This window comes from Oenanthe melanoleuca, chromosome 19, assembly GCF_029582105.1.
Source record: "Oenanthe melanoleuca isolate GR-GAL-2019-014 chromosome 19, OMel1.0, whole genome shotgun sequence".
In the NCBI taxonomy this organism is placed as follows: domain Eukaryota; kingdom Metazoa; phylum Chordata; class Aves; order Passeriformes; family Muscicapidae; genus Oenanthe; species Oenanthe melanoleuca.
The window spans coordinates 1,363,529-1,387,521 of record NC_079352.1 but is presented as its reverse complement, the minus strand read 5'-3'; the positions used below and the strand labels follow the sequence as shown (position 1 = coordinate 1,387,521).

The 23,993-nt window shown below is 47.6% G+C and overlaps 1 protein-coding gene across 5 annotated transcripts in view; it reads right to left on the bottom strand.

Moving 5' to 3' along the window:
- Positions 1 to 23,993, bottom strand: part of ACACA (acetyl-CoA carboxylase alpha) — a 102,421-nt gene that overhangs the window by 9,226 nt on the left and 69,202 nt on the right. For all 5 annotated transcript variants that reach the window (XM_056506983.1, XM_056506979.1, XM_056506982.1 and 2 more), the window contains 7 exons: positions 14,294 to 14,437; positions 14,077 to 14,197; positions 12,385 to 12,481; positions 10,658 to 10,754; positions 9,977 to 10,112; positions 5,075 to 5,252; positions 4,207 to 4,319 (listed from right to left, as the gene is read on the bottom strand). In XM_056506983.1, the coding sequence (XP_056362958.1) occupies positions 4,207 to 4,319; positions 5,075 to 5,252; positions 9,977 to 10,112; positions 10,658 to 10,754; positions 12,385 to 12,481; positions 14,077 to 14,197; positions 14,294 to 14,437 (886 nt within the window). The remainder of the gene's footprint in view (positions 1 to 4,206; positions 4,320 to 5,074; positions 5,253 to 9,976; positions 10,113 to 10,657; positions 10,755 to 12,384; positions 12,482 to 14,076; positions 14,198 to 14,293; positions 14,438 to 23,993) is intronic.

Here is a 23,993-nt window from a genome sequence, read left to right as displayed (position 1 = left end):
AAATGCAGCAGCACCTGCACACTGAAGCTGCACACAGCTACTGAAAGCACAAAACTAAGTTACAAACCCACATTTATCCAGCACCCCATGAGAGGTGGAATCAAAAGAGCTGTGTTTCTCCCAGGTTTTCCTGAAAAACTGGCAGTGGGGGCCAGTTCTGGTCCTGCACCCCTAAATGTTTCTTTTCAGAGAGGAACTGCTGTGCTGAAGTGGAGCTGAGTGATGAATACTTGAGTGTTCACTGGTTATTTCTAAATTTAAAGAGAATTTTGGATGCTCTTTAGCCAAGTAAGGTGTGAACCAAGCCTCAGCAGCACAGACTGGCTGCCCTAGGAAATGAAATACATGAAGTAAATGAAATTAGAGGTGCATTCCAGCACACAGAACAGCTCCCAGGATCAGTGGGGAGCACATTCCCACTATCACCACACATCAGTGACTGGATGCTGCCTTTCTCCTACAAGAAACATGGAATTGCAATAACCAGTGCTGCTGTGACTGGAGCCATTCTGCCACTCCTCTCACTCACATTCCACCCCATTTCTGCACCTCTGACACAAGGCACACAATCTGGATGATGAGGCTTATTTTCACTCCATGTTTTAATCTAATTGTAATAAATAAATACAACTGAATCTCTGGATGTAAACCCTGGCCCAGGGCTTGCAGGCTGCACCATTCCCCAATCCTGGGTGCTCCCTGCTGTCCCAATTCCAGGTGGGAATGTGAGTGGGAATGTGCTCTGGGGCAGGGCCACCCTCTCTCCCCCTGCCCTTTGCTGGAACAGCCCAACTCTCCTGAGAGACACTTTAATAAACCACAGGGCTAATCAACACTGCAGCAATGGTGCTGGAGAATTGATAATGAACAGATTTATGTCAAATGATTCAATATCTGCCAGCCTCCCCTGCTCTCCCATCCCTGGCTGCCACGTCCAGCCCTGGTGTGGGCTGGTGGGGCAGCATCACCCTGCTGCTGCTCCCCAGAGCTGCAGGGAGGGATGACAGCCACTCAGGGGTTAAAGAGAGGCAGTGAACCCCCAGCTAATGAGTAAGAATTCAGCAGGCAGTGTAAGATAAATGGAGCTTTCTCTGCTTCTGCTGGAGTCAGCATGAACTGCGGCCCTGCGGCTTGTTTGTGGCAAATGGAGTGCGCCAAATATCAAAGGGCAGTGATCCAGAAGAAGACCGACTTTGACAAATTTTAAATTGGCCAGAAAGAAAACCAGCAAAAAAAAAAAAAAAAAAAAAGAAAAAAAAAAAGGGAAAAAAATTATGCAATTCAGTGTGTCCTGCAATCTTGGCTTTCCTGCTCTGGTGTGGAATTAGTGGCAAAACAACAGCAATGATCAGCCGGTGCTGGAGCAATTACGATCCATCTCAGGGAGATGCTTATCAGTGACTGAAGCTTTTAGAGCTCTCCCTATGTACAGTTGTAAGTGACTTGCTCTTGTGTTGCAGTCATTTTAATTAAAGTGTATGGAGTTTGCTGGGAGTAATTACCCTGTAGAGGAAGAGAGGGGAAAAAAACCCGACCAGGCTCCTGCCTCCTCTCTTGGAGCTGGGTTTTTGAGGCTGTTGGCAGAAAATTCTATTCTACATTTCCTCTTGTGGTTTTTTTTTTTTTTTTCAGTGTTCCACAGGGTTTGAAAGTGTCCTGCACCCACCTGGTTCCTCCTTCCTTGCAGATTCCAGCTCTCCCTGGCTGACAGACTCCCAGGCAGGGGAGCTGGGGGTCCTGCCTGCCTGAGGAACTCCACTGAACACCTCCAGAAAGGTTTTTTGGGTTCCCTTCATTTGGGGTAGTCACTGTCCCTTTGCTCCTAAAGTTTGACAGAGGCCAAACTTTTAAATTGGGATTTAAGACACAAAATAATAGAATGGTTTGAGTTGAAAAGGACTTCAGAGATCATTTCATTCCATGGGCAGGGACACCTTCCACTATCCCAGGGCACCCCCTCACCCTTCACCTGTTATAATTCTCTTCCCAAGGCCTATCAGGAGGGTTGTTTTGTATATAAATTGTTGCCCTGCCATAAATTTTTAAAAAAGCCAAATAATAAAATGTAACTGCAGCAATAGCCAGGATTTATCAGTCATTTGCAGAACACTTTTCCTCCTGAAGGATCCCAAAAGGCTTTATAAATTCAAGCCATACCCACATGGCACACTTCTCCCTCCACTGAAATGTAGTCAATTTTGGAGGTAAAAAGAGGCTCTGCAAGATTATACTCTTATAGTAAGAGCCAGTAAAGAACTATTTAAAGAGCCTTTTCCCCTGAGAGAGAACATATCTGATATTAAGTGCATTTTGCTGAACACTCTGTATTTTGGGATGGTGAGTGTACAGCAGGCACTGGGATCACTCAGAGTGGTAATAACACAACCCTGGCTGTGCCAGCACTGAGCACTGAGCTCTGTTCACAGAGACATGGACAACATTCCTTATTCCCTTGGAACTGAAGAGCTCATGGATGTCATCACTGCAAACTACCCAGACACTCAGTGACAGTCCAGCAGCCCAAAATGTCCTTGATCAAAGCCTTTGTTATGTGAAACCTTCAGTGAGCTGAGCAATTGCTGAGCTGGAAATCAGACCCAGGCATCTGCAGTGAGGGTCAGTTGTGAGATCCAGTCAATAAAACACAATAAAAAAGAGAAATCAACCCAAAAATCCACTGTGTTACACACCCAGAGTACAATGTGCATGAGTATCACCTCACATGTACACACCTGCAGGGGGCTCATCTGCTTTTCTTCCCAAGGCAGAGAGCAGTAAATAAAAATGGAAATGACTCTGATCAATGGCTGAGGGGTGCCCCAGGTGCCCTGTGAGGGTGTCCCACTGTGGGTTTGTCTGAAAGCTTCTTCTAGTTCCAGTTACAATGCATTAAATACTTATCATTGCAGAGCATTTCAAAACATGACAACCCATCAATACCTTTACTATTACCTATAGCCTATCATAACTACTAATATTACCATATTCCTGTTACTATTTTCCAATCACAAAAAGTGTGTTACAGTTTAAGCCAGAAGTTGTTTTGCAGTTTTCTTGCAGTGGAAAATTCTGAGATCTTTTCTCTACTTGCAACATTGGCATTTTTGTTTGTCTGTGAAAATCTTTTTGCTTGGTAAAAACATCTTTTGTTTGAGGTGGATTTATCCTTTGCTCTAAGTCATAAAAGCCCCTTCCAACTCACTGCCCTTTGCCTTCTTAGTTCCCCAGTAAGACTGGCTCAGCAATTACTTTCTTCTACATCAAAACTTGCTATCATCTCTATACCTTCTTCAGATTCTACATTAAAAGATCTTTCTGTTACACATACACGTGTGAGACTTTCCTGTCAAATCCTTATCCTTCTGTCTTGGGTTGCAATACAGGATAAGGCCAGAAATGTGAATTCTGTCACCATATCTTGAAGGGTGGGGCAGTGACCCTGATCTCCTGGCACACATTATCTGCTCATGGGCCATCTTTAAACCAGCTGGGCAATCATCTTTATCTTTCCCACAGCCCATCCTCCCTCCAGGAGATATCTCCTGTTCATGGCCAGTGAGTCCCAGGGCATGACTGATAAAATTCCATCATCCCATGGGAGATGCTCCAGCCAGGGGAGGAGCCAAGCCTTTCCTACCCAGATAAAAACTGACATTTTGGACACCAAGGAACCTTCTTTCCACTGGATTCCAGAGGAAAACCAGACCTTTGCACATCATCCCTGGAGCTTCAGAGGAAACTGCACCTTCTCCAGGAGCACTGCTCCAGCTGAACCACATCTGCCACTGCAGGAGGATGCAGCCACCATTGAATGGGACTGTGCCAACACCCTGACTGACTGACGGGTGTCAGCTTGGATTCTGACTCTGGCAGGGTTGGGATTGTTCTTTGTAATACTGCATTTCTATTTGAATTTTCCTAGTAAAGAACTGTTATTCCTAATTCCCATATGTTTGCCTGAGAGCCCATTAATTTCAAAACTACAATAATTTGGAGGGAGGGGGGTTTACATTCTGCATTTCAAAGTGAAGTTCCTGCCTTTATTGGCAGACACCTGTCCGCCAAAGCAGGACAAACTGTTATCCTAACTCCCATCTCTTTGCCTGAGAGCCCATTAATTTCACACTGCAATACTTTGGAGGGAGGGCTTTGCACCCTCCCTTGCACAGGGGTCCCCCTGCCCTCCTGCAGCCCCCAGGCTCGTACCCAGGCGCTCGGCCAGGCCGATGTAGGCGGGGTCCACCCTGCGCATGGTCTTCACCAGGTCCTTCCTGCGGAACCGGATCTCCACCGTCCCCTCGGGCTCCAGGATCCCTCCTCTGCAAAGCAAAAACCAAAGGCACGTCTTGCACCTGACTTCTGGTCACCAGACACAAAACTGAAGGCTTCAACCAGCGTGGAAAGGGAATGGAGAGGGATGTTGGGAATGAGGAAATAGGAAAACCTTATAAATATGAGTTCTTGGTGAGAGACTTGGAAACCATAAGTGAAATAGAAATTATAGCAGTTTTCAACTGTGGGGCTGAGAGCAACAAAGTGAATGTTTGAGGCCTCTTTCCTTTGTTTAGGTAATGCCAAATGCCACAAATACCAAAGAGCCAGCAGACATCCTGTGCCAAGTATGGCAGGAAAGGTTTAGAGATAAGGTTTATAGATAAGAAAGCAATAAAACATGGTAATATAGCAATTCCTATAGGTTGCATGCAAATTTTAGGAAATGTGTATCTTGTAGTAGATTGGATAGAGGAAATTAGAATATTCAACATAGAAGAAGATGTATTGTAAAAGGGAAATTGCTCTCTTATTCTCTCTCTCTCCCTCTCATATTTCTCTCTCTGTCCTGCTCTGAGTTGTGGCTGGCAGCTCTTAGCAGGACCCTTACAAACCCCACGCCCTAACAATAAACTACAAACTTCAAGAGCAGAATACAGAGAGCCCCTGAGTTTGTCCTGACCACCGTCCCCGGCAATAACTCCCATGGAGGGAGACGGAACAAAGGGAGGATTTGAGCAGGCTGGGAAGGCAGTGAGCTCCAGCAGGGTGCAGGCAGTGTCAGGCAGGGGCCGTGCTGTACCTGCTCTCCCTGTCTGCATACATCTCCATGTGGCGGGGGTTGATGGTGGGGTCGATGACCACCCAGGAGCCGCCGCGCAGCTCGCCCTGCGGCGGGATGTAGATCAGCACCGGCTGCCCGTACTCGCGCAGCCCGTCCACGATGTAGGCACCAAACTTCAGCACCTGGTCGTACATGTCTGGGGAGAGAGGCAGGCATGGGTGGGGACATGGTCAGACATGGCTGGGGAGAGAGGCAGGCATGGATGGGGAGGGACAGAGAGAGGTCAGGCATGGATGGGGACATGGTCAGACATGGCTGGGGGGGACAGAGAGAGGTGTCAGGCATGGATGGGGACATGGTCATACACATCTGGGGGGAGAGAGAGATCAGGCATGGATGGGGAGGGACAGAAAGAGGTCACACATGGCTGGGGAGGGGACAGAGAGGTGTCAGGCATGGCTGGGGGACAGAGAGAGGTCAGGCATGGATGGGGAGGGAACAGAGAGAGGTCACACATGGCTAGGCACATGGTCAGACATGGCTGGGGAGGGACAGAGAGAGCTCTAGCTCTGAAGAGGGACATGGTCAGATATGGCATACATGTCTGGGGAAGGACAGAGACATGTCATGCATGGCTGGGGGGGCAGAAAAATGTCAGGCATGGCTGAGGAGGGACAGAAAGAGGTCACACATGGCTGGGGAAGGACAGAAAAGTGTCAGACATGGCTGGGGAAGGACACACAGATGTCAGACATGGCAGGCAAGGACACACAGACTGGAGTCCCAGCTCATCACTGCCCCAGCCTTGGACATTTCCAGGGGTGGGGCAGCCACAGCTCCTCTGGGATCCTGTGCCAGGGCCTCAGCAGCCTCATGGGCAGGAATTCCCTCCTGACATCCCATCTCAACCTGCTCTCCTCCAGAATCCCCTGTCCTATCACTCCATGCCCCAGGGGTAAGTCCCTCTCCAGCCTGCAGGATGCTCCACATCAGCCCACACATGGAACCTCCTCTCTGCAAACCCAGTCTGGAGACTTTCCATGGAACCACATCTATGCCAGGTCCTCATTTCACACCAGGAGCCCTGGGGATGATCCATCCCTGATTTCCCACAGCACTCCCACAGTTTGGGAAATCAGGCTGGGAACATCTGGACTGCCCAATTTCAGACCTACTACCCCAGACCTCTCCCACAACTCCTGTAATGTGAATAAAATGCACCTAAGGGCAGCAGAGCTTTTCCAGATCTTCATAAAAATGTGTGTGGGGAGGGATGGGGAGCAGCACTCAGCTCTTCCTCCATTAAAATTTGTTTAAGGCATTTTGCTCAAAATTAATAAGACCAACTCCACTGTGTAAAGACAGTACATTGAAAATATCAGCCCCAAAGGTGATTTAAATAAAAGAGAAGAAGGGAAGGCAGAAGAATTTCTATGAGATGATATAGCTTCTAATGGATACAGCTTGTAATGGAAACAGGCACTCTTGAATATATATATTTTGTTACATATAATTATATCTAGAAGTATTAAATCAAAATACAAGAAATGAAAAATAGTTATTAGGCTCATCTAGCCCACCTCTTTGTTCACACAGGGCTGTCTCTTCCACAGTGCTTTTGAAAGCTCCCATTTAGAAACCCCAAACAATAAATCCACTTCTTTAGGGGCATTTCCAGAGCCAAGCAGATGAGATTTCCCTCAGAACTCAGCCAAACTTCCCTCCCTCCCCATTAATTTCATGTCACCACCCCTTGTACCTCCCTGCACAATGTCTGCACCCCTTCAGGCTCACAAACAGCAGCAGCATTTTCAGTGGGTTTGTCCTCAGACACCACAGGAATCCATCCCTCATCTCTCCTCCAACCCCCTCCATCATTTGGGGTTTTTGCTTGGACCCTCCCAGTTTGCCTCATTTTTTTCTGGCCATTAAAATACCAGTGCAGAGGAAATTAAGGAGCTGCATTAATGAACCTCACACCTGCAGCAACAGGAACTGTCTGGAAACACTGAGACACTTTTATTCATCTAAAATCCTTCTATCCCTTGAGAAAAGCTTCATTTCTGGGGAAGAAAGAAACCCCAGCCAAGGTCCCTTTGTCATTTAACCCTCATTTTAGTGTTAAGAATTAACATAATTAAGCAATTAACTCTTTAGGAAACATACACTCCTTTATATTTTAAATATATATATACAAACAAATATATATAAATATATATTAGGTACTGAGAGGATCTCTCAATTTCATTTCCAAGGTCATTGCCCAAACACTCAAGAAAAGGAATTGCATGTTATTTAAGAGCTATCAAATGCTGACAAAAGGAAGAACAATTTATTTCCTCTAATTGGGAATAAACATAAATCCCAGAAGAGACAGTGAGGACTGAGAACCAAACAAAACTCCAACCCTTCCCTTTGTCCTGAGCAAATAAAAAGACTCAAAAGGGGTGACAAATTTATTACTAATTATACAATTATTTTATTATGTAGTGCTAGTAATAAACCACTTGAAGTACTTTCAGCTAATTCTAGTGTTAAGAAAATAATTGCTTGATTCAAATTATTTTAACTGAATTAATTCTTTACTAGACATTTTTTACTAGTGCTACATAATAAAATAATTGTGTAATTAGCAATCCATTTCTCACTCCTGCCATGGGTTTATATTTTACTCAGGTGAAGTGCAGAGAAGAGCAGCACTAATTGTTTGAACAGGAGCAGAGAAATTTGGGGGAATTTGGTGCTTTCTCCAAACCTCCCTCAGGTTTCCCAGGTGTCATCAGGAAAGGATTTTATTCCCCAGGTGGTCAGGGAAGAATTTCTGTGCCTGTGGATTTTTTGGGATCAGCTCCAGGAGGAGGAAGCTCACCCTGCTGGTTCTGCACAGAGCTGGGACCCTGCAGTGGGATCCTGATGAAATAACTGATTAAACCCAGATATTTGGTATTCAGTAAAACCAAGTGCTGGCTTCCTTTGCACAACCAAGGTCATGGAGCTGCTGCTGGGGCTGGAGACACCCTTGTGCCCCCAGCTCTGGCTGGAAACTCTGCTGAGGACATTCTCCTCCCTGACTGCCACTACCAAAGGCAGCTCCAGGCCAAAATTCCTGTGTTAATTTAAATCTCAGCCTAATGTGGGCACACAGAGCCCAGTGCTCACCCCATAGGGACACACAGCCTGTCCCCATCCCCCTGGGTGGTAAATCCTGGCACTCAGAGCCCCCCTGCCCCTCTGGAGCTGCAGCAGGTCCCACCAGCCTGGCTGGAACATCAGATGGGAGCTGCAGACAGCCCTGGCCAAGTGTTCCTGCTTTAGGGCAAATTTATAACAAACCAACCAAACAAGAAAAATAAACTCTGCACCTCTTGTCTCCTCTTTCACTCCTGGAACCAACCTTAAAGCTGCAGGACTCAATACCCAACACAAACAGACAATACAAGCATCTTGAAGCCACCTCAGGACACCAAGACAAACAAACAAAAAAAAACAAACTGCACCTCTTGTCTCCCCCTTCACTCCTGGAAAGCTGCAGAACTCAATACCCAACACAGACAATAAAAGCATCATGAAGCCACCCCAGGACACCAAGACACCCCATAAATCCATCCCAACCCAGCACCAGCCACCCCCTCTTCACTCCACTGAATGATCTGGTATTTTTTATTGTTATTTATGATCTGTCCTGGGCAAAAAGGAGAAGCAGAGCCCAGGATCCCCCGTGGGGAGCAGGGTGGGTGTCAGGGGGATTTGCATGTGCTCAGCCCTCCCTGCAGAGCCCAGGACCCCAGTGCTCATTTCCAGGGAATTTCACGCCTCAGGTCTCCCCGTCGTGGGTCACTGCTGCTTCTCCCAAACCAACCCCTGCCAAATGGCTGCTCCATTGGAATATTCCAGCCAGTTTTTCATAATTTAATTTTGCATTATGCTCAGGAGCCTTCTGGCTCGTTGGGGAAAGCACCACCACGAGTTGCCTTTATTTAGGGAGTTATTTATTTATTTACAGCAGGAATTAGACCTCCCAGGCTGACTAGGAAAGAGGGGGTTTAATTTTTTCCCCTCTTTTTTTTTTTCTTCCCTCCCCCTTCACTAATGTCAATTTTCAGCATAGCAAGAGCTGTCTCTAATCTTTTCCTACTCATTACACACAATTTTGGAGTCATTTTACCCACAGTGCAGTCGGCTCCTGGCAGTGTGTTTGTGTGCACTGAGGGGTGGCATAATTGTTTATTTTCCCTCCCTGCATAATCCCCAGCCAGCACTGAAACCAAAACTGCAAACAACTCCCCAAGGGACACTGAGAGTGTCAGGAGACCCCAGCAGCAAGCAGGAGGCTGGAAAATGCAAGGAGCAAACTGCAATGGCTCTGTCCTTCCCTCCTCCTCCTGCAGCTGCCTGGAATAACTTGGGATATGCAAAATAAATATTAACATCCTGCTGCTGCCTGTTCCACCCAACTCCAAAGCTAAAACTCTTTCTGAGGAACCCAGCACGACCAGATCTGACATTTTAAGGTAAAACAATATTTAAGGATGAAATAAGGTAAATAAATAAGCTACAACTACATCAACAACTTCTCAGTGAGGTGTGTGGCTGGGAAAGCAACTCATGCAGGGAGTGCAGCAGCAGCACATGGAGCAGGTATTTTCCAGAGGGAAGAATTCTGCTCCCTTTTGCCACCTCCCACCTTTGCATCTGCAAACTCCAAGGCTTTGCTGAGGAGGCAGCAGAGCCCAGCAGCCTCTGCCACCCTGACAGCTTCCACCAGCTCGGGGACTTCTCTCACACAGCTGAGAGGCCAATTTTATAGTATCAATCTCACATCCTTGGCACTTCACAACGTTTCAAGCAGCACTCTGTGGTGCCCTCAGCAGCCAAGACACAGCCAAAACCACCTCAGGACAGCTCCAAAGTGCTGCTTACCTTTCATTCCCCCAGAGAAGCCTCTCCAGTTGGCAAAGACCATCAGGGGCAGCCCTTCTCTGTTGAAGTCCTTGATTGCCTGGGCTGTTTTGAAGGCAGAGTCAGGGAACCACACCTGCCCAGCCTGCTGGATTATCTGGTGGGAGGAAAAATCCACTGTCAGGCCTTGGAGTTCATTAATGTGAGAGTTAAAACACAGAGAAATCATCAGGAGATGTGATGTGGGATAAACAGTGAGGAATGTGAAATGAGAGGGATCTGCTTGGCCATGGGAAAATTGGGACAACCCTTTTGCAGCATTCCCATTAATTCAGCTAAGAAAAGAGAGTATGGGCAGCCTGACACTGTGATGCTGCAAGGAGGGGAAGGAGAGGAGAAAGAAAGGACATGGAGAGATGAAGCAGAGGCAGGGCTGTGAAATCAGGCAGGGGAACAGCAAAATGTCAGAGCAGGAAGAAATGGAACCCTCCAGTCACAGCAAGAGGCAGGGAAGTGATTTCTGCCAATCCCAAGGGAAGCTGGGGATGTGTCACACAGGAAGGGTCACAGCAGCCCCAGCTCTGCAGGAATGGCTGCACCTTGGGGAAAGGAAGGAATCCCCCCAGACAAGGCTCCTGGGCAGGGACATGGGCAGGGACATGGGCAGGGACAAGCAGGGACAGCAGCACACGACCCACCCACCTTGGCCTCCGAGTCCAGGTTTGCAGGATCAGCAGGAATGCTGAGCTCCACTGTCCTTGTTTCCACAGCAACCACTCCTACAGGTATTCCTCCCAGCCTGCAAACAGGTGAGACACAGAAAATTCCTACTCCTGCACATCCAAACACCCAGGAGAGACAAAGAACAGCAGCAGCCCTGTGGCCTTTTGTGGAGCTGAGGCTGGAGAGCTCCAGAGAGGTCACAGCTCTCAAAGCAAAATCTATTCCAAAAATGAGCACATTCCTCTCTAAAAATTAAACAGAATAAACCCAACCTGGATTTTGAACAGCAAATCCACCTTTTGCCTGCCATCACCCAGATTTTGGTACTGATGATCTTGACAATGAAAAATCAGAATCCCAGAATGGGTTTTTAACCATTTGCTGGGTTTCCCCCAGATCTGCTGCTGCAGGGTGGGCAGGGACAAGGACACAGGAATGGGAAGAGTGCAGGGACACAGGGATGGGCAGGGACACAGGGGTGGGCAGGGACACAGGGAGGGCAGGGTGCAGGGAGGGCAGGGATGGGAAGAGTGCAGGGACACAGGGATGGGAAGAGTGCAGGGACACAGGGATGGGCAGGGACACAGGGATGGGCAGGGACACAGGGATGGGCAGGGACACAGGGATGGGAAGAGTGCAGGGACACAAGGATGGGCAGGGACACAGGGAGGGCAGGGTGCAGGGACACAGGGACACAGGGAGAGCAGGGTGCAGGGACACAGGGAGAGCAGGGACACAGGGTGGGCAGGGACAGGGACAGGCAGGATGCCCAGCTCTGCCTCTCAGGGGATCCAGGCCCTCCTGCACACAAAGCCATCGATGCCACGCTGCCAGCACAGTCCCAGCAGAGCCCCCTGTCCCTCCCAGCCACCCCAAGCTGATGACACAGGAACAGGCAGGGAGCAGACAGGGCCCCTGAGCACTGAGGGGCTGGAAATGCTCCCATTGCCCATGATGAAGGGCCTGCTGGAACCCTGTAATTGCAGAAGCCGTCCTAAATCGGTAACTTATAACTTCTGTATTAGGGCCCATGTGACCTAATAAAGAACATCTTTATCCAAGTATTACAGTTATTTATTGAACTTGAAAACAGCTCAAAACAACTTCTGTTTTCCATAATACTTCATATAAATTTTATCAGGCTAGCACATGAAGATGCTACATCTTGTTTTATAGTGTGTCCCTGGACAAGTTGCCATAGAATAATAAAAGACAATTTACAGCCAACAGCACACATATTCCAAACATACATACAAGAGATGAGTTTTGGCAGCACTTACAGTAACAATCCCAGAAGAATACATTCATATTTGTTTTTTTCAAAGTGCCACTGCTTTTGAAAGGAGTCTGTTTCATTTGTGTTATATATCCCTGCTGTGTGAGAGTCCAAAGCCACTTGGAATTTGTCAGAAGAAAAGAACTGCAAGTGAAGCTGAGCATGGACAGAGAGCTTCTGGCTTTGCCAAATCATTGATTTCCACCCCTGGCACACTGCTTAGCCTGGAAGCCTTTAAATTATAGAATTATAGAGCCATGGAATGGGTCAGAAGGGACCTTAAAGGTCATCTCATCCCTTTCTTTCCAACTCTTTCTATTAAATAGATATATATACACATAGAGAGAGAAAGAAATAATCATAGGAATGTTGTGTCCTAGAGAAATGCAAAGCAGAACCCAACTTGATTTCTGCAATTGGCAGAACTTACCTTGCTCTCCCCACCACCACTGTCTGTGCCCAGGGCTGCATGATCTCCATGAATGAGCCATGGTCAAAGAACCCACTCAGCCACTGCCCTTTCTGATCTAAAGGGAAGGGAAAAAAAGGGAAATATCAAAGGAGGGAGGAGAGAGGGAAGAAAGAAAACAGAGTATCAAAGCAGCAACTCAAACTTGTTTAAAAATGCCAACTGGAGAACATGGCACTACCTTTTTATTTATTTAATTTTAAATAGATGACAATACAAGGGAGCATTAGACAGCTGAGCATTTGTCTGCCTTCAGCCATCATGTCTTATTTCATTTCCTAGTCTGCATAAAGACAGCAATTTATCAGCAAAAGCATCATTTATTGTTAAACGATGGGGTTCGGAGAGCAGAGGGACTTCCCGTGCTTTTAAATAAATAACTCTGCTTTTTTCAGGACTACAAACATTTGTCAAAAGGCAGTAAAGTCATTAAAGATGGTTTTCAACACATCTATTTCTATTTTAAAACTTATCTCATATTCTTCTCTTGATCCTGCCTAATCTTTCCTTGAAAGAAGGAATGCTGAAGAAACCCAGGAAATAAATACAAAAACTCCAATGATATTTTAGAGTCAGTCACAGAAATCACCACTCTCTGAGGACACCTGCTTTGCACTGGGGTTTTGGGAAGCTCTGCATAAAAGTAACCCACAAAAAAATCCCCCCAAAAGCCCAAATCCCTCCCAGCTTCATCCCCTGGCACAGGAACTCTTCCCTCTGAACAAGCACCTCAGCTCCTGCAAACCCAAGTCCAAAACCAATTAAAAAGTGGAGATCCAAGCAGGCTAACCTCTGCTGACTTAAACAGGATGGAGAGTGTTTTATCAAGCCCAAACTTGTAATTACTGTGTTCTACATTCCTTGCCTCTGTGGCCCCACTGTAAAATGTGACCATCCATTTCAGAATTATCTCTTTATCGCGAGCCCAAAGCTGATCGTTTAGATTCTGGCCTCGTGTCGGGCGTCAGTTTGAAGAATATCACAGCAATATCTCCTCTAATAAATGGCTTTAACTTTTCACCTAGGAGATATCTGCTTTAACTTATCACAGGGAATCATCTGCTTTCCTTAACGCTTCCACTAAATTAAAATCTGAAGTCACTCGATTTGGAAGCCGGCGATTGCGGCGCCGGGACAGCTGGATGAATGGCTTGAGAGATGATGAAAAAATATTATCCAAAACCAGAAAACTTAGTTTATCACAAATCTCATTTTAGCCCCCCAAACTCATTAATAACAGCAGGAGTAATGGTCACCCAGTTTGCAGCTTGTACCTACACAAGGCTGCACAACCCCAGTGGTGCCAACACAACTCCCCAAGATCTGCAGGAATATTGTGATTCCTTTAACATGCAGACTCTCTGTGGATGGACTTTTCCCTAAATCATTAAAAAAGTCCATAAAGGTAACTATTCTATGTAAATATATAATCTATAAAAGTATGGTGCCCTTGAGCACTCAGGATTTACATGCTACTTTTAGATATTGTTTATAGCTAATATTATAGGTGAATATTATTATATGTAAAAATTTATATATTATATCCAGATTGCTTAGAACTAATTATTCTACAGAATCTGAAATATCTTTGGGTTGCAGACATGTGGCAGACAGCTCTGAAACAAGAGGAGTTGCTGCATCTCCTGGCCATACTTGGGTTGGGGCGTCCAGCCAGCATCCAGCGAGGGTCGTAGGGGGTCTTGGTGGGAACAAAGTCAATGCTTCTGTCTATGGGATCCTTGGCTTTCAGCATGGGCACAGGGCTGTGGATATTCTAAGGGAAAAAGGAAAATATTGAAGGAAGTGAGAGCTCCCTTTCCCAAAAACCTGCAAGCAAAGCACACAGTGGCCCCTCTGCAGCCCCAGTTACCTTTGGCATGTAGGAAAGCCACTGCAGAATGGTGTAGACTCCCTCAAAGTCATCACAGACAGTGTCATGTGTCACCCCGTTGTTGTGCATGATCTGGATCCCTCCCAGCTGGTTGTTGGAGGTGTAAACTTCCCGTCCAAGCACCTGGGGAAAGAAAAATGGGAGAGCCATCAGTGCTGGGACATGAGCAGGAGGTGCTGGCTGAGCAGGGACACACACACCCAGCCCTGCAGCACCTCAGGGGCACCTGGAAATGAAAAGGATGGAGCAAACACAGCCTCCCAAGCCCTGTGTGCAGGTAAGAGCTGCTGAACACTGATCCCAGTGAACAGAGGGCAGGGCTGGATGGGATATTGGGCAGGAGGGTGGGCAGCTGTGGGTACCCCTGGATCCCTGGCAGTACCCAAGGCCAGGCTGGACAGGGATTGGAGCAATCTGGGATAGGGGAAGGTGTCCCTGCCCATGGCAGGAGGTGGAATTGGATCTTTAAGGTTCCTCCCAGCCCAAACCATTCTGGATTCTACAATCCCCAAGGGCAATGATACCAGAGGGGAAACTGAGGCACTTTTCTCACTGCCTCCCCCAAGCAGCAGTGGGACCAAAGCTCTGGAGTGCTGAGCCCAGCTCAGCTCACTAATCCCAAACTGCTCCAAGAAAACTGTAGGGTGGATATATTTAAATGTAGAACTGGGGAAAAAAAATAAATAAATAAACAACAAACCAGACAAAGGCCCAGCAGCTCCTCTGAGAGGCTGGGGCTCCTCATTCTCTTGCACAGCTCCATCTCTAATCTGAGCCTGGGTAGAGCAGCTCTTTTCTCATTCTCCTGCTGTCTCTTCCCATTTGCCCTCTCCCTGACTGATACACTGATCTCTCGGTCACTTGCCTTTCTGCTCCACTGACTCCATATTACTAATAACACCTCTGCCACGGCCAGTTTACCTCATGAAGGCAGGAGCACATCATTACAAAATAAACTCATAACTTTGACATTCCTGCAAATACACGCCGTTTGTTATTTTTATGGGTTGAGTCTTTCTAACAGACAGAGGACATTACACACCTGCTTCATTTGGATCTTAAAAACCCCCTGAAATGCACACACACAGCCTGGCCTCCCCCAAACACCCAGCACAGCTCCTTCTGGGCACACAGGAGCTGCCAGATGCCAGTCAAGGTTTATGTAGAGAAGAAACCGAGGCACTGATGTTACAAAATCAACCCCCAAACACAGAATTCAGAGAGTGTTTTAGCACAGGGATGTTCCTGGGTCTCCCTTCTGAGCTCAAACACCTTCTCCTCCTCCTCTAACAACATCAGTGCCAAGCAAAGCCATGGTAGAGAAGACAGTAGCAAAGATTTAGGTCCAAGGATAAGAAAAGCCCAGGCCACAAGCCTAGCTAAACACTTCCCAAGGGGGAAAATAAAAATAAAGAGGATTTAAACTGCCCTCTCTGAAGTGATGCAAACTCATGTAGATGCAAAATGGGCTCCTGCTCCTGCTTATCTGGAGACACTGCAGACAGCTCAGGTTTAGCACTGCTGACAGGCAGTGAAACAGCCTAATATACCACTGCTCTCAGCCTTAAATCCCTTTTTGGAGATGAAGATAAACACACAGCTCCTTCTCCAAGTGCTCCAGCCCTTCCAGCAGAGCCTGGGGCAGTGGAAGATGCCAGAGAAGGATGGAGCCAGGGGCAGAGGGTGCCCAGCTGCAGGAAAAGCTGCTCTGGGATTTGAGCTGGATGTGCCCAGGTGAGAGGGGACAGGAGAGCTCTGAAGCAGCCCCACCTGAGCTGCTCCATCCCCAGGGGGTTCAGGAGGATCCCTGAAAGTTCTGGGTGGGAAAGGACCTTAAACTCTTCCCATGAAGGAATTCTTCCTCCTGTCCAGCCTGAACCTCCCCTGGCAGAGCTTGAGGCCATTTCCTCCTGTCCTGTCCTTTGCTGCCTTGGAGAAGATTTCTAAAACTCTCCAAAATACTTGGGCAGTGCTGCCAACATTGAGTTCATCTGATCTTCAAAAACCCCACTAGGAATCCATATTTCTTGTTATTTCAGAGGATCTTTTGGCAATCACAGGCAGAGCCAGGATTCTAACAGCCTCTAAAGGATGGTCCTCCACAGGTTCACAGGCCCATCATGTGCATATTATTAATTTTCCAGCACTCCAACCCATGCTGAGCAGCTGCTTTCTCCTCTCAGAACCTGAGCTGCTGGAGGGTTGGGACTTTCCCTGCAAAGCTGGGCTGGGGTGGCTCATCTGTTTCACCCAGGATGAAAGATCTGAAAACATGACAGCTTGGAGGGCTTGAATGGGAATCATTATGTAACATAAGTGCTGTTATTATTCCAAGCATATCATGTGTTTATATCAAATATAAGTGCCAGATTTTTATCCAAATAATTTCAATAATTGCAATTCCCATCCCACAATTTATATTGTCTGCCAGAAACACGAAGCAGAAGAGGCATATGCACATCCTATAAATAGCCTATTTTTCATAAACAGGCAGAAATGATGGGAATGAATGTCTCATCAGAAAAAATGTAGGAACACAATGCAGGAACTTCAGACCTGACTGCTATTATGTGCAGTCAAGCCTCGACAGAGCTCAGTGCTCATTTCCAGCTCTTCCCCCACATGGATCGTGTATTAAGGGGGGAAAAGCAGCAAGAGGGAAGAGCAGAGACCCTTCCTGAGTGCACAGCCCCTGTGCCTGGCCATGGGAGCACAGCCAGCTCCTCTCTGCCCTTCCTGCATCCCCAATCCCTGGATCCCAGCAGCTCCTGCACTCCTAATTTACGAGCGGTCGGTGGGGGACCCTTCTGACTTGGGAACAGATTGGCTCAGTCTAATGCTTGGAGATTATTAAAGGCAGAGCTATACTCCACTATCAAGTCTACAGATCTTTTATTTAGAAGATATGGTGCTCTAAATGCACAAAGAGCTCCCTGTCACCTTCACATTAAAGCCCCTAGTGCCTGGTAAATGGAATTATATAGCTGTCATCTCCTTTCCCCAAAGTTTTAAGAGTACAATGGGCTCATTTTTTCCCACTCCATCCCAGCTTCAGAACTAAGAGACCTACTTTGTATTGATTTAGAGTCTTGGAAATAAATAAACCTGCTTCTCCAATGTGATTCACAAGAAATTCATGATACACTATTGCATGATATATTTCAAGCTGCAGCTCCAGCTCTTTTTTCCCCTTGGTGAGTGATGGGGGAGGTGGGAGCTGGGGGGAGGTGGGGAGCTGACAGCCTGATGGTTATTGGGGATGGCTCCTGACTGCAAATCCACAGGCAGGTCCTGCTGGTGGAGCCTTTCCCTGCTCTCATTTGGTGAGATCAGAGGGGGAAGGGGCAAAAAAAAAAAAAAAGCAATTTTACTTCACCTCCAGGGAGCAGGGCAAGGTGCAGCCAGGTGCACAAGGATTCTGGAGATCCCAACACTCCTCAGAGACACAGAGAGCAGGGCTCCAGCTGGGCACACACACCACAGAGCCTCTCTGTTTGCAGCATCACATAGTTTTGGTGGGAAGGTGGGGAAAAAAAAAGGATTTTCCACCTTGGAGTTATTGAGGAAGATTTTGGAAAATTTCTGGGTTGCAGCAGAAAAATCAAGTTTTGTAATCTTGAGAGCTGAACTACAAACTTGAGATTAGATAGGCTTCAAATGACCTTTAAAATATTTGTTGCACATATTAAAAGAAAATCAATTTGGAAATAAAAACCAAACAACTTTTCATTCTACCCAAAAAATTCCAGAGGAGAAGCTCATCCAAACTGATACTTTTTCCTGAAGAGCTCCAGTTCTAGTGAAGTGGCATTTCCAAATGAAAAATGTCTTGTCAAAACCCTCGTGCCCCTCTCTCCTCTCCCTGCGTGTGTTTTGCTCAAGGTCACTCCCTCAGTCAGTGGTAAATCAAAAGGACTCAATACACTTTGCAAACTAAAATTACAGCCCCTATTCTACATGGTGCCAACACCCATAAATCCCACCTGTCTCAGCCAGGGGTTCCCTCATCTAGATATGAACCCCATAAACAATATTAATGGTTGTCTCCAGCTTAAAGATCTTGGTCATTTCCTTTGTCACCTTCTGCACCCCAGAGGTTACTCAGAGACCCCCAGGGCTGCAGTGCAGGGACCTCTGCACCAGGACAGTGAAACTCTGTTCACTTTCCAGTGTGAGTTTAGCTTTAGTCATGAGAAATGCTGCATTGTCCAGTGCTGTTCCTACAGCTCCCATCATGTGTCCAGAATCACAGGAATTTCCATGGAAAAGACCCCAGGCTGGTCACCCCAATGCTCTCCTGGGGACATCCCAAGAGGGATGGTGAGGATCAATAATTCTGGGATATGTTTGAAAAGTTCAGCTCCTGTGGAACATTAGGGAGCAGAGTTAATGCTCCATCCCCTGCAGGATCCCAGGAGCTGGGACACAGTCCTGGGCAAGAGATCTGGACAGCAGAACATGGGCCATGACTCCTGTTTGGCAGAATTAAACACACAGAGCCCCCACCCACACACAGCTAAACTGAGCAAGATCTGTATTAAAAATGATAGAAGGAGGGAGAATAAAAAAAGTCAACAGAAATCTATTAGACTTTCTTCCCTAAGCAAACATCAAGGGACTGATAATGGCAGGGCTGGAACGTAAATTGTCTCTAATGGGAACAATACACAAATATCACCACTTAAAGAAAGGCAATTAAAACCAAAATGCAGCAACAGAGGGTGGTGGTTGTTTATCTGCACTGAGTTCAGGCATCCATCCTGCCTGTTCCACACAGAGCAAGGACCTGTGTGTCACCAGCAGTGCCACCCCCTGCAGCACCCAGAGCTCTGCCTGGCAGGGAAACAAAGGGATGAGCCTGGCTTTGCTGGGTCTGAGCCATGGTGAGCCACAGCAGGGACACCTCCAACAGCCCCACAGGCCTGGTGGTGGATCTGGGCACTCTGGGAGCTGCAGAACCCACCCTGAGCCCAGCCCTGATCTCAGCACCTCCACTGCAGAGCAGGGGGCCTGTCCTGCTTCCCAAGACTGGGATAACCTTGGGCAGCTCCAACCTCCACCCCAGGAACCAACACTTGGTGCTGCTGAGTGTTGTTCCTGGTTGACACTTCCCAGCCCTCCTTGCTTAGCATTCCCCAGCACCCTGCACCCATACAGATCTTCCCAACAGTCCTGCTGTGCCACTACAGAAAGATTCATATCATGCATTAATAATTATAATGCTTCTCTGAATGACAGGGCTGGCACTTGCTGTTCTAACTCACATGATTGCTCTCACATGATTGCTTTGATCTAATCCCAAGACTGGAGTCATCTTGAGCAGACACTGAGCTATCCCTGCCTTGAATCACACACACACAAAAAAAGAGCTTTCCACAGTACAAACCCCAAACAGCATCAGGCTCACAGGGCTTTTATTTATTTTTGCAGATTGTGGGATTGAAGGGTAAATAGTACTGTTGGCAATCACTCCCCAGCCTGTGTGAGCCTCCTGTTCTTCCCTGAGCTCCTCCAGGGAGCCTCAGAGCTGCCCAGACCTCTCTCACATGGGCACAGCTCCCTGAGCAGCCCTGACCTATTGTCTCATCCTGTTATGTGAATCCCAGAGCATCCAAAAGGTTCTGCAGCACAATTCAGCACTGAATCAAAAATACAAAGATATTCTCTATCCAACAAAACCAAACAACACTTCTTTTTTTTTACCCATGCTGGTCAAAAATGCCACTCTACAACCAGGCAGGGAAATGGAGCCCAAAGTGCTGAACTGTGCTTTGAATATTTCAGATTTTACTTTCTGACCCCTCATCTTCCCTGCAGACTCCTAGCAGGTGGGGTTTGTCCAGCTCATCCTTGGTACTCTTGGATGCTCTGAGCAAACCACGGGGAGCACAGGAGCTGATGATTCAGGCAAGTCAAGACCACAGAGCTTGGGGGAAAATAAAGCTAAAACAGGAGGGAAACAAACCAGTGCTGGTCAGAATTCTGTCACCTGCAGAAGGGATGACAGCTTTGGGGCAGCTCTTCATCACCATCAAAAAACAAACTGAGAGCCTGGCTGAACATCTACATAACAAACTGATGGGAATGCAGCTTGCAGCAGCTCCTGAAAGTCTCAGCTGAACCTGGCTTCCCTTAGGAAAAGCCTAGAACACAGACCTGCAGGGAAAATGGGACTGAAAGCCACTATTTGTTTCCATTAACACCACAGTCTCCAAGATGGGATTTCTTTTAAACACAAAAGACAAGGAGGAGCAAACTGATTAAAAATAGGTCAGCAGCAGAGTCTGGAACATCCTTGGGAGGACTGAAATGGAACTTAGCCCTGGAAGCACTGCAGGAATTGGGAATGCCAGGCTCTCTGGTCTTACCTCCATCAGAAAGAAAACCCATGGAAATGAAGGTGTTGGTGCAGGGCACAGCATGTCACATCTGAAACCACCCCGAGCTCAGGCTGTGACGAGGGAAGGGAGGAGGAAGGTTTGGGGGTAGAAAAAGGGGGAGGCAGGGGAAGTTTAAAAAAAAAAAAAATCTCTGCCTCAGCAAAAGTTTTCATTAAAATTTTAGACAAATGATCTCTGTGTCCTTCTCCCATGCTGCCTGGGGCTCCATGCTATTTCTATGCAAATAACAACCTCGTGGTTTATATCTTATTATTTCCACCGGAGCTGCGGCGACATGACCCGAGACGTGTGTGAGGTAGAGACAGCCAGAGAGAGAGGGAGAGAAAGAGAGGGAAGGGAGGGAGGGAGATGGAGTGGCTGCTCGCTGGAGTGTGAAAAAATATTGTCAGGAGTGAGCAGCAAGAACAAAAAAAAAAAAAAAAAAACGGAAAAAAAAAAAGAAAAAAATTGCAGGGATAACGTGTTTATTTCAGCCCCTCTCCCCATGTGAACCAGCATCTTTTAAAATTCATTGGGCATCAGGCGATCATGCACAATCCATCTGCTTTCACTTTATCATTTGCATTTCATGCCTCCTGGCTTTTGATGTGCTGATACTTTGATGCAGTCAGGAGACGAGCATTATCATTATTTCAATTTGCAGGGGGGTCAGCGGGCTCGGCACACGCTCACCCACAGCAAGGAAATGGCATTTGCACCTCTCCACCCCCTGCTGAAATGCACTGGGGAGACAAAAGGGGGGCAGCAGAAACACAGCCCCCTGTCCCCTGTGCTGGCAGGGCCCCAGAGCACCTCTGCCTGCCCAGGACAAACAAAGGCAGCTCCAGCAGCAGCTCCAGCCCTGGTGCATTCCCTGCCAGGAATAGGGCTGCAGGATGCTCTAACCCTGCTGTCTCCCCAGGATGTGCCTCTGCTCACTGGCAGGGAGTGAGGAGCCAAGCCCAGAGCCCACCAGGAGCTGCAGCTGCAATGACAGTGACCTTGAGCTCATCATCTGAGTTAGAGGTCACCCTCTGGCTCTGGCAGCTGGACCTTTCCCTCTACACCTAAACCCTCAGGCTGCTTTTACATAATGATCATGAACAGCAATGGCTCTAGCTGCACAAAATGTTTGTCACCATTCCCCTCTGCTCCCTTTGTAAATTAGAAAGAATCCAGCACTTCACAGGGAAAAAAAATAAAATTAAGCAACTTCCCAGAAAGCCCTGCCTGCTCTCTGAAAGCCCAATTGTCTCCAATGCTGCAGAAACAGTTCTGTGCTGCACGTTCTGCTGGCAGAGAGGAGACATTTTGAAGATGTGTTTGCAGACACAAGAAGTGGCACCTTTGTCCTGCATCCTCTAGGAACACAAGTCTGTGAAAGTCAGCAATGGGAAACCTGTCCCAGATGTCTAACTGGGAAAAGCTAAAGGTGGCAGTTTCCATGACTTCCCTTTGTTTCTAACTGGGAAAAGCTAAAGTTGGCAGTTTCCATGACTTCCCTTTGTTTCTGCAGCATCTCTCCTGAAGCCCCTGCCAGCCCTGACTGCCCAGCTCCTCCAAGGGAATGAGCAGCACCCAGACTGACTGACCCCACACAGAACAGCTACAACAGGCTTCCCTTCCCAGCCTCACTCCTGGGATTGAGCAGGAACACATCACATCCCACACCCAAACAGCCTCTGCACTCCTGCAAGGACACTCTGCATAACTGGCCCCTGCCTGGCACTGACCTGATCTCTGGCCCCAAAAAATCCAAAGAGGCCTCCAAATCCCAGGGACAAGGGTTTAATGGTTTCAGGGAGCCCAGGGTGAGTCTGAAGTCACTCCATGGCAGGAGGATGCCAATGGATCAGCACTCACTGCTTGCTTCAGATCCTCCAGAGGAGCAGCCAGACTGAGCTTAGACATTCCCTGGACACCAGTTCCCTACTTCAAACACACTTCTGGGACACAATTGCAGCTGGATGCCTTCAAGAAGCCCTGCAGGGACTGGAAACTGAGGATCACAGGAAGCAGACACATCACACACACCCAGGAGTGGGTAGGGGCTCCCAGGCTCCTACTATTCAAGGGCAGGTAAACACTGCTGGGTCTTGCTGGGAGTGCTGGATAGGACACAACAGGTTCCTCCTCACCTTTAGGCAGGTAGAGGTTCAGAGCTGACACAAACATCCCAACAGAGCAGGGTGGAGGGAAAAGGACACACAGGATTCTCAGGATGGGATAAATCCCCCCCAGAAAGCAGCTCCTTCTGCCTGTGCTGACACATGTCAGGTGCTTAATTCAGCCCATATCCTTAATTTTTAAGTGCCTAAAATATAGTGAGATTAATCCAGTCCTGTGAAAACAGGCACTGACTCCAGGGGCAGGGAGTGCAGCTGAACCAGGGAAGTGGGGGAGAACTGAACAGCCTGGCCCTGCCATCTGGGAAACTCTGCAGGATCCCCAGCAAGTGACAGCTGGAACCAGGCAACTCACTGCACTCCAGCAAGCACTAAACTGACTCAATTCCTCTTTAAAGGCTGGATCTTCAAATGCCTCTTTTCCTCCCATTGATGCAGGTATGTGTGATGTGTGTAAGAGATCTAACTGAGGGTGCTGCAGCCTGGAGTTGATAGGATCAATGCTTCATTTTCTGCAGAGCCCCCTTTATTCAGGGGAATAATTCAACAAGAGCCTGATTTCCTTTATCTCCCATTGTCAGGCAGGCACTCCTGGAAACACAGCTTGCCATGGAGCACAGGCACCCCAGGTGCTGAGAGTGCCTGAGAACAAAGCTGCTCGATGGGGAAGGGCACTCACAGCACACAGCCCCAACTCCAGGGAAACAAAGCCTCAGGGACAGGGATGGCAGCAGAGAGGGCTGGGAGCTGTGTCTGCACCAGGCAAGGAGCTGCAGGCTGTGGGATTAATGGGCTTGGGGCAGCAAGGGACAAAATCTGCCTCTGGAGTGGAGGGAAAAAAAAAAAAAAAGAGCCACTTTAGTAGTGAAGCTGTAAGTTATCTTTGTAACAGCCCCAGTTACTCCTGCTGACCCCACAGCCAAGATTTGCAGCAGGAAATCTCGTTCCCAGCCTGGAAAATCAGCATGCAAGCTCCTCAGGGTCAGTGCTCCCCAGAACTAACACAGGGCTGGGGGTGACTGGAAACTCAGTTGATTCTTCACATATTTTGGAGCAGGAACTTCCAGACACTGGGAACAGCCCTCACAGCACCCAGTGGGTGGCAGAAGATCCCACCTGGGCACTCCTGGTGTTTAATCCATGCCCACAATTTCTATTAAAAGCTGCTTCAAC